We start from the raw sequence: 11,462 nt of genomic DNA on the forward strand, positions 1-11,462 counted from the left end.
GGCCTGAATGACGGGAATTTATACATAGGACGGCCACTGCAAACCAAAGAGATTAAAAAAAAAACCATACATGAAAACTTACAAGTCCCATTAATTTATTTTGACACCTCAGTGAGGTTAAAACTGATGACATTCTGTGCTGAGACGTACAGTTTACTTTATAAGATTTGTGCTGCTTGCTTATATGTGGATCGAATCCTGGGACAGAAAGCCAGGCAGGATGTGCACAGGAGGCAAGAGACTTTTCTACAGGGCTTTCTACAAAGAAAAATATTTTATAGAGTCGAGAGATGTAGTTGATTGACTAGTTTGCAACATACCACAATAATTATATATATAGCCTATATAAAAATATAATTTAAAACATATCACAGAAAAAGAAAAAAATAACAATTTAGGACCATAAACCTTTTTTAATGGCAAGTGCTAACATTTCATCAGTCATTACAAAACAGCTATTAAAAAGACGATATAAAAATCTTATATTACATCCTTTGGCCCTCAAGAAATGCTTCAGATGACCCTTCTGACAAGTATCTTCATCTCAAGTTAATGTATAGAAAATATCTTAAATAAATATAATCCCATCTAATCTATATTATGCCCACAAATTTAAGTGAATCAGTCATAAGCCCTATGTGAAACAAGAGGTACACAGGTTGACATCCTTTTGAAAACAGCCATCAGTGACAAAATACAAAGTGTACATTATAATTAAGATTTGGAATGGAAAGGTTTGGGGTTGATATAACTGTTCTCTGCATGCTATAAAGCAACAGATTGTATTAAACTCTTGAGCTACATTATGGCTGTGACACTCAATGCAAAAGCTAGTCTAATAACATTGATGCATTTGAAATATTCTCAGATGATATGTAGAAAGAGATGAGTCTAGTGTAAGCAGCACCTTTAGTGTGATGGTGAAGCTGTGCAAGGGACAAAGTAGGCAGTCAAAAATGGCTAAATTAGACTAAATACATACGACTCATTTTCATCATCACCCTGATGCACAAATTATTTCGTCATTGCACAAAAAAATTATTTAGCACTTTTCAATCTGCCTGTGTCTTGGGCCTTCATGACAGACGCATGTTTTTGGTAGAGGAAAGGGCAACTCAAAAACGCCCCTTGACCAGTCACTGCATGAAAGCAAGATGAATGCATTGGCTGCAAATATGCACACACATACACAAATATTAATTATTGGCACATGATGAAGTGCACAGAGTATGTTACATTATGATAAAGGCCACCACCATAAATGCCTTTCACACACACACACACATGCAAAAATGTTCAAGTCAGATCATTGATTTCCCTGATGTTTCTGTATCTAAAACATGTTAAATTATGTTTTATTGGTCCATTCTTCCTCATTTCAACACTGATTTTGGGTTTGGTTATGGGTCTGTGTTAAGAATGTCCTGAAGACTTCAAGCCACTTACACTTTAAGAATGCATTATATGATAAAATAAAATAAATGCACAAAACTGAGAACCAGTGATCTGCAGTGAATGAAAAACATTAAAATAAACCTGATCCACATAAAGTGGTGTGAGAGAATCTTGTACACCTCTTTATTACCCAAAACCGTTGCTTTTCAATTGTAGACAACTGAGAAGAATCTATTGCAACTACCACGATATCAGAGAGACAGGAGCTTCATGTGTTGTACCATCTCACTCTATGCAGATCAATATAGTCCCCAACTATGCAAGATAAGACCATCTTAACCAGGGGAGGACTTGTGATCCCCCTGTGAGGAGCTCAGATGGTACATTTTCCATAGCACAGCCTGCATTTTCTGATCCGAGATCGATGACAGGGAGCAACAGCCCTGCGTTCTGTGAAGGGGGCCGTGGTCACGGCTGATCCCCCTGTCAGGGGCTGCTCTCAGGGTCTTTCAGCGGAGAGCTGCAGGTCTCCTGGTTTTCCCTGATCAACGATGCGGCCTCATTGTTTGTCTCTGTGTCAGTCTCACTTTGCTTCAGCACTAGCTGGATGGTAGTGCTTTCAGTCTCACCCTCGGCGAACTCTCCTTCCTTAGCTAAACGGAACTTAATATTTAACTTCTCAGGTTTTTCTAAAAGGAAAAAAAGAAAGAAAGAAACTCAAAATTGGATTCCACCTCAAAAAGTGGCTTGTATCTTTAATCTATAAATTGTACAAGATGTAAAAGAATATATCTATCAATCTATCTTGAATAGATAATTTAATCTATCTGAATTTAGAAATAAATAAAAACAGTGTAAAATGCTATACACGTTTCTAAAAGTAATATATAAAATATAATGCAAAAAAAAAAAAAAAAACTAGCACATTTTTGACTTACAAAACTTAATATGCTGACCAAATTGACTATTTGCTGAAGTCAACAAACTAAGAGTACAGAAGTAATCTATATTCAGTAGTTTTTGTCTAGTCAAATACCTTTTCCTAGTTGTTTCTCTTTGGGTAGCAAGAGGACGTCCACATTGTGATGTTCTTGCAGAGCGGCAGTGAGTATAGCTCCCTCTTTGCTAAAGAGGAACACCAGGGGAACTGTGATGTCATCAGTAGGCTCTCCATCTCCAACCATCTGGAAGAGTGTAGTATCAGCACTGCTGCTGCCCTCTCTGTGATCTGTGAGGACATTCAAAACCGAAGGGTCCGGATTCTAAGACAATGCAGATAAATCAAGAACATAGTCTTCAAGTAATGTTACACTAGATCTCACCAATGAAGATGACTCCAGTGGCTCCAGCTTCCTGCAGGCGCCGAGCTTTGGCAGCAAACATGCAGTCTCCCCTCAGTGCCAGTGCTATGTGTCCCTGCAGCTCTACTGCGTTTTCAATCGGCCCACACGCCGTATAGGGAACACTCTTCACAATGCTGCCTTTCACCTTACAGAGAGACACAGACGAGACAATAACTTGTGGTAAATATGTAAAATACCAGCAGTGAAGTCAAGAAATTATCATAAGGTTCCTCACCCCATGCTCTTGTTTGGTAAGATCCGTTCCAAACTTTGCTGGCCCAGCCGTAAGGACTGTTTGACCTAAAAACGGAGGGGAAATGAGCTGCACAATTAGTGGCACCACTTCCTCATGCTCCGGTGTTTGGCTCAATTCAGCAACCAGCTTTAACTTGTACACACCCTTCTGAGAGTCCTATGAAAAGAGAGAGACAGATGAATGAACTGACATATGACAGAAGAGATCAATCACTGATATCCAACAGCTGGTCCCAGTGTCTTTTTTAACTAAAACTTAAAACTAGTATTAAATACAGTTGAAATAAAAATAAAAACTAAACATTTAAAAAGTTTGTTTAATCTTAAAAATAACAAAAACAAATTAAAGCTCATTGTAAAATTTATATTAGTAAGGACCATATATATATATGTCCATTAGTATATAAATAATACTAAAATACCTGGTTGGTCCACTGAACTGGACTAAAACATAAATAAATTAAAGCTAACTAGAAAAGAAAACAAAACATGACACAATTACTAAAAATAAAATGGAAATGAATAAATATTAATAAATAATACAATAGTATTTAAATAATGTTAAAACAACCGACTGGTCCACTGAACTAAAATAAAATACGTTTTTGTTTAAGAACTACAATTATTATAACTACAACCAAATAAATTAAAAAGGTAAATATAAATACGAAAAGGCAAAAAACAAGTTTACTAAAATAAGTAAAAAATGGAAAGGCTGCATTTTTATTTGAAGGTGTCCTGTTATTATGAAATCATAGAATTAAGTAGTGTGTAATATTAATTAATAACATGTACTTGTATGGTTGGAGTAATGACTAGGGTTTGGTTAAGGGTTAGTTACATGTAATTATGCATACAAATTCCATTATTACTATAATAATAGGTATGCAATTTGTAACAAGGACAATGTGCTAGTGCTACCAAACTAAATATATTAAAAGAAAAGCTCATTTAAAATATTAATAAGTACAAAAACAGTATATAAACAATACTAAAATAACACGGGTTGGTCCAATGAAAGGAAACCTGAAATGCTGAGCCTTGGCTGGCAGAGACCAGCTCAGTAAGGGGTGTCAGAGAGATGCCCATGCTTTTCAGAAACTCGATTGGCTCCAGGCCCGTGTCATGAAGAGGCAATTCAATCCCCCTGTGTTATATATTATATATATATATATATATATAGTAAAAAAAAAAAAAAAGTTAGGCCTTTTTTTTTCTCCTTTTCTTTTTTTATTATAGATGCTGCTCAATAATAAACCTGTCACATATGATCCACCTGACAGATCCGGCCTGCTGGGCTCTTCCCACACCGGTGAGGTATTTATAGCTGTCCCTGATTGTCTTGGCAAAGGTGGGGTTGTTAGGGAACAGGGTTTGAGCACTGGGACACGAGTATGAAAATAAATCGTCTTCATGAGCTTGAGGTTCCTGAAAGATATACAATGATGTTGAAACCCATTAACTACTATGTTTCCAGCCACATATTTGTAAATACATTTTTTGGTATTGCATAAAAAGTTAAAACGGTTTTATTTGCAAATGTTTTATGCAAAATTCAATTTTTGGATGGTAACACTGGTATTGTAGAAAATTACAGTCAAAAATAAAGCCAAAAGTTACAGAGAATATCACATTGTGGGGATTTAAAGCTCTAAAACCAAAGTCTGAGAAACATTCAGTCATAGAAACATACTTCTTATGGATCCAAAAGGTCCCATACTACATGGAACATCATTTTGGAGTCCCGTTTGAGGATAAGGCGATCTCTTACTGTGTTGTTGGTATGGCAGGGGGGTTGGGTTGTAGACAGAGATACTGGGAGCAAATGAGCCTCTGTAGTGAAAATATAATCATCAATGTTTATAGGCAACTGGCTCTTCTCTGAGAAAAGCAGGTAGAGGTACTTAAACATCTCAGCCAGGAAGAAGGAATCCATCCTTGAAAAAATAAAAACTGAATTATTTTACGCCTCTGACTACAGCCTTTCCAATTTAATCTATATATACGACACAAACAATATCGAAGAATTACTAACAGGACTCTCACCTATCCTCATGCGTTCCTGTCCTCACATCCTGTACAGCGGCGAAGCCACAAGGGACCCGAGCGTGAGTGTTAAGCTTCTCCACTATAGACTGGCCTACTTTCAAATAGTAAGGATCACCTGTGGCCTAGAAATGAGGCGGGAAATGTTATTTCAAAACAATGGAGACCGATAAAATAACTAGTCTGACAAGACTAGTACAAGTGCTGTTGGTTATTAGTAGGCATTCATATTCAGCTGTTTCAGGTGGTATCCATACTTTGTAAAGGAAATATGTGCTTTCAGCAAACTCCGGTCTCAATGGGTGCTGGCCCCAGTGAACTCTGAACTCGGTGGTGAAGGCCTGTTAAACAAAATGAATAGTAGGCAAGGACTTTTGGAGGATTAGTACTGAAAAATGTGTATATTAGGCTATGATCTTTGTAAATTGAGGATGTTTGGGTTTAAGGTGACTTGTGCAGATTTAGCCCATTAATTACCTCGGGGAGGAAATTGTGCTGTTTAGTCACTTGATACAGCATCTCATGAGTCTCTATGGCAGGTTTCAAGTCTCCTCTCAGAACCTGAAAGATATTTAGGTTTACTTCTTCATTTGTGACAATGGACCACAAAACCAGTCATGTGCTGTAAATTGGCCCATCTCACTTATGTTTTTACCGTTTTAGTAATTTCAGTACTTCCACTTAAATTTATTTCATTTTCTGAAATGAAAACATTTTTAAATATGTTTTAGTTAACAGTAACCACAATGGTTGTGACCTATCATTATTTTATACATATTTTCATCTTGATGTCTTGACTGAAGTAAAGCAAACAGTTGGCTTTCTAGCTGAGAGGGAAAAAAATTGCCTTCTGCCAATCGAGAAGCTTTTTTAGTCTTTTCGTTTTTGTATACTTAAATACATCACAGAAAACCAAAAAGGTGGCTACCGTTCTTTCATTCAGTTTCAACAATGCTGTAATTATAAAAAAGTAGTAGCCAACTGGCCAGTAAAGTCTATATTTATTCAAGAAATAGGGGTGCACGATAAATATTGGCCGATAAATAATGCACATCTCGTCAGTAAAGCTGGTTCTCTAATCAGTGGTAAATTCCATCAGGTGCGTTCATTATCAGTGTGGATTTGCGCAGCTTGTCCGTTAACAACAGCTCTGTGTAGTAACAGCTACTCTATGTGAAATCACGCACCTGATGGAATTTACCACTGATTAGAGAACCGGCTTTACTGACGAGATGCGCATTATTTATCGGCCGATATTTATCATGCACCCCTATCAAGAAACATTCATTTTGGACCCCCACTCCAGCTTAAACTGATCTATAAAATCTACTGGTGTTGACCCATTCGTTAATGCAAACATATCTCTATTCACTGAGTCAACTTGAAATACAGAAGATGAAAAAGTGAACCTGTAGCCCAGGGAAGAAGGCAAGCAAGGAATCCATCCAGCTTCGCACATTTACAGTGGGGTTGTGCATGTGCACGTTGAGCAGCAGAGGAGGCTGGCTGATGTACTTCATAATGGCACTATAGTGCTGTCACAACAGACAAAGTCACATGGGCAGATCATAGATGTAAAACAAGCTCTGTTTGACTAATAGAGGCTTGATTATTCCTGGAGAACAAAGAGCCCTTACTGTGTTGAATCTGTTAAGGTACACCTTGTCCCCAAGAAGAATATAAGCTTTCATCAAGTATTCATAATAAGAGTCGATTCCAGCGCCAACACCACTATCTGTCATGAGAAACAGAGAAGGTACTGATATGAATACGGTCTCTGTAAGAGTCAAAGTGGGATTAGTTATGGTAAAGTGGCTGTGTGGGACATTTATTTTTACTGTGCAAATGAAATGACAGCAACTAGAAGTGTCAGTGTGAGGCCACACCTCTGCGAACCCAGTCTCCATTGTGGATGTTGATCACAGTGCCGACAAGGTCACTTCCTCTTTGCCTTTTCTCCCAGAGGACATCCAAAGCTTTCCTAGCATGCTCCTAGTATGAACAACCTCTTAGCACACACTTCTCACTGAGTCGGAGTCTTGATCTGTAATTAGTAAGAAAACATGCTGGATGTTTACCTCAAATATTGGGTCCCCGGACAGTCGGCTTAGAGCTGCAAACTCCAGAATCATGGTGCCTGCACAAGCAGTGCAAGTGTCCGACTCCGTTCCGGTCCGAGAAAGGGGGTTGAGGACCCCATAGCGCAAATTTACCTGAAGAGGAAAATGAGAATGAAAAAATTTAAAGGAAATGTCTGATCAAGATTTAAAACAATGTGGAATCATTCTCATGTAACAAAAATTTGTGATACAATAAAAAAGGCAAAAAGTGACTAGAGTTTAGTGCTATAGGATCCATGTTACATTTCACCCCAAAATAAAAATACAATTATTTTGCATAGTGATTAAATGTATATCCCCTAAAAATCAATCTATTTTAATTATTCAATTAGCATTTTATTTAATATTACCACTAAGGACAGTTGGATTGATAGACGATCAGTGCCAAAATGAAAAGTACATAATGTGTATAGAACTATTTGTCAAAATGGAAAAACACAACCTTTTTTTTCTAGTCATGCATCACCGATTTCAAATGATTCAAGTTTTATTAAAAGCCCATCTTGCCAGCAGTGAATTACACCTTTATGTCATTCTGCTGCCAACAGAAGGACAGATCAAATTATCCAAGTATCAGTCAATAGTGGTGCAGTTACTCGAGGATAAGGAAGGCCACTGGAGGTGTTAAAGGCAGGCAGGAGGCGGAAGCCCAGTTCTTTGGCCATGTGTAGCAGTTCATCTCTGTACCACTGCATTTTCTCTCCACGCTGCTTTAGAACATCTGCCATGACATGGGCACCCAACAAGCCACTGGAAGAAAAGGGAGAAGTTTCATCAATAATGCATTTCATGGAGGAAGTCTATAAAAACAGTGAACTTAGAGCATAAAACCTGTAAATCTAATTACGTCTTAAAAACCTGCTTTAAAATCTACTGTATTCCTGCTCAGTTTTTTTTTTACCCAGTAAACACATCTAAAGCTAAAGAAACATCATGATTCGTACCCCAGCACACGGATATTGGTCTCAAAGACAGAAACGACGATGTCATTATCAAATCTGACGTCTCGCACAGTCTTCTTCACAGCCTCCTCAAATTCATCCAGTTTGTTTAACAACTGCTCAAAACACATGAAACAACACTTCAGAAGCATCTATTATTATGTCCTTAGTATTGATTTGAATAAGCTTGCTTAACATGTCTGGCTGATTATATAAACATCATTAATGTTTTTGATCAAGTTCCATTAAATTGGAAAAGATTTAACTCACCACAAGAGTATCTAAAGTGTCTATTAATGTTAAAGAGAACCTGTTAAGAGGGAAAGAGAGGTTGCCATTAATATCCCAAAGAATCAAGGACTTTCAGATGTCCCATCAATCAATCTTTGAAACTAAATATAGCAAACTGACTGGTCATATTTCCAGAATCTAAAGTAACTTGTGATTACAAGAGTCATGTGCAGCAAAAGTTTTAATAAAATTGGTAAATGTATCACTTTATACTAGTACTGTCATCCAAAATAAATGTTTTTGTCTACATAATATATATGTGTATACTGGGTATGTATATATAAACACACACACACACACACAGTATATATTTTGATTTATATTATATATAAATATATTTAGTATATGAACAAAACATTTTTTTCTGAAATGTATACATGCATGTGTGTGTATGTATGTATATATTATGTATATATATATATATATATATATATATATATATATATATATATATATACATATATATGTATATATGTGTGTGTATGTATGTATATATATATATATATATATATATATATATACATACACATAATAAATATATACAGTACACACACATATATTATGTAAACAAAACTTTTATTTTGGATGAGATTAATCGTTTGACAGCACTACTTTATACAGAATGATTATGAGCTTAACTCACTTTCCCAGAGAGTCATCAATGTCTCCTCGATTGGGTTCCAGCCCTCTTACCCTTCCTCTACAGCTGAGGGGCATCAACTCATCTGCTGGGTAGGCATAGTCCTAAAAGATAATAGAAGGAGAAACAGTGCATCTCAAATAGTCTTAATAACAGATGCATTCCTTTTCACATTTTCACACTTTAGAATTAATTTGGTACAACAGTTATTTTGAATTCCAGTCATTTAGGTCCAATACATAAAAATGATTCAGGAAACCAATGTTTTTGTTGGTGAACACTAATTTAAAATAATTCCTGAATTATAAACAAACAAAAAATCTGGGTATTTACTCACCATGTAACTGTTATAGGCATGATCAAACATCTCTAGAATTTGGTCCCTAAAAAATATAAAATAAATAAGAATGTGCAGCATTTACTCTTTCATATCAGTAGAAAAAAGCAATTGAAATGTCCATGTAAACTCGATTCAACTGCAACAGTAAATGTTGCAGAAGTCACCAACATTAAGAAGTCACCAATAAGGCTACCTTTTATTGTATTAGAACAAAAATACATAATCTCACTGCTGTAGGCAGTCTGTGTATATATATGGATGTATGTGCATATAAAGTGTAAATTTGGGGGTCAGGAAGGTTTTTTTTTTTTTTAATACACAATTTGACATTTATATTTTTTATAAAAATATTTCTATTTATTTTTTAAATGCTCTTCTTTTAACTTTCTATTCATAAAAGAATTCTGAGAAGAAAAAAAAAACTGTGGCCTATCACAGTTTAAAAATATTAAGCAGGGCAACTGTTTCAACAGTGATAATGATGTTTCTTAAGTACCAAAACAGCATCTTAGAACTATTTCTGAAGGACCATGTGGCACAGCAGAGTAAATTAGTAATGGCTGCTTTGCCATTACAGAAATTAATATTATTTATAAATTTGTTGAAACAGAAAATAATCAATTTAAACTGCAATAATATTTCACAATATCACTGTTTTACTGTGTTGTTGAACTAATAAAAAGTCTTAAATGGACTTCTTTCAAAAACATTACAAAAAAATAAAATACCTAACTGACCCCAAACTATATATTATATATATGTGTACATATATGTAGATGGTGAACCCAAATACCAAACATATCAAATGTCTGCTACAGTATGTCCACATCCTGACGCTGTATAAAGATATTACCTCTTAGATAAAGACACACCACACCGTGGCGTTTGAAAAACAGGAATTAGCATGACAGCAAACTAAATAATTAAGTTAAACTGATTTCGGTTACTGTTTTCATCAAAATTGTGTTCTGAAGCAACCCTCTCCCAGTAAACAAGACTCAACCACTGAAGCAATGAGGTCATATAAAGATTTACAGCCCAAGAACACATATTTGGTGTACTAACATGATGTCAGACAAAACCAAAATGACATGGAATTAAAGTACATGGATAATGTTTACCATTACATAAAGCATTACAGCCTGTCATCATCATCATCATCAGAATATAAGGTAAGAAATGTTTGTCAAGTCAAACAATGTCACCAAATATAAACTAAATGTTAAATGTACACGTCAATAGTAAACGTCTTATTGACAACACCATTTAACATAATCATTCGACCTACCATCAATCATCAAAATAATCACGGCAAATCCTGTCAGTGTAAGTGTCTACCGCAGCTAAACACACCTGATTTCGGACTTCTCCTCTGCAGTCATTGCCTGTCCATCTTGACCATTGACTCCAATCACAAGACAAGAGAATAACACCGCTGCCAGAGCCATGACAATCCCACCAAAACTATTTGTTTCTTTTCTGATCCAGTTTCCCCCCATTTAAAGAGGTATTTTTTTCTTCAAAACCTACTCTTTTAGCCCCTTTAAAATATAACTAAGTTACCCTTTATGTACAATAACAACAGGCCTGTCAATGTTTACGTTAATCACTTCTTATCTTGGTCCTATGCAGTTCGTTGACATTACTTGATTTTATTTTCCTACCTTAACGGTCGTATTTAATAATCTCCAGAAAAACTGAAAACAAGGACTATGTATTTTGGATAAAAGCTTTTGACAACTTCTTTCTTTAGTTACAACACTGCCTCTACTTGTCGAGCTAACGAGCTAACTAGCAAACTTGTCTACGAATGTATTTCCCAGCACTAATGATACTTTTGATCTCGTTAGACCCTCTTAAAATTTCTGGACATATATACTTTCGAACTGACTGCGTCCATCTCCTGATAATCTCCATTCTGTTTAGATTTAGCCCCTCATTTCGTGGAGTTTGGTTTAGCCGATTGACCAGCCTCATCCGGGCGCGAGGTGATGGCATCATCACCAAGAGCCGATGAGCACAGAATTCATTAAGGCTGCATTTATTTATTGCTTTATTCATTTAATATTGTTGTATTATACCAAAACAACT

At 36.0% G+C, this 11,462-nt stretch overlaps 1 protein-coding gene across 1 annotated transcript; it reads right to left on the bottom strand.

Annotated features, from left to right (window-relative positions):
• Positions 1-1,564: 1,564 nt before the first annotated feature.
• On the bottom strand, positions 1,565-11,342 carry si:ch211-282j22.3 (ER degradation-enhancing alpha-mannosidase-like protein 3). The gene is made up of 20 exons (XM_059526092.1): positions 10,725-11,342; positions 9,369-9,414; positions 9,035-9,135; positions 8,371-8,410; positions 8,104-8,216; positions 7,756-7,909; positions 7,118-7,252; positions 6,926-7,031; positions 6,677-6,774; positions 6,449-6,574; positions 5,517-5,600; positions 5,297-5,380; positions 5,040-5,164; positions 4,765-4,930; positions 4,270-4,421; positions 4,020-4,140; positions 2,974-3,150; positions 2,718-2,883; positions 2,432-2,623; positions 1,565-2,084 (listed from the first exon to the last, which is right to left on the bottom strand). Exons 1-20 carry the CDS (start codon positions 10,868-10,870, stop codon positions 1,882-1,884), a joined length of 2,535 nt encoding a protein of 844 aa, XP_059382075.1. The 5' UTR covers positions 10,871-11,342; the 3' UTR covers positions 1,565-1,881.
• Between the last annotated feature and the right edge of the window lie 120 nt (positions 11,343-11,462).

The sequence above is a fragment of the Carassius carassius genome, chromosome 36 (assembly GCF_963082965.1).
Source record: "Carassius carassius chromosome 36, fCarCar2.1, whole genome shotgun sequence".
NCBI classification, from domain to species: Eukaryota; Metazoa; Chordata; class Actinopteri; order Cypriniformes; family Cyprinidae; genus Carassius; species Carassius carassius.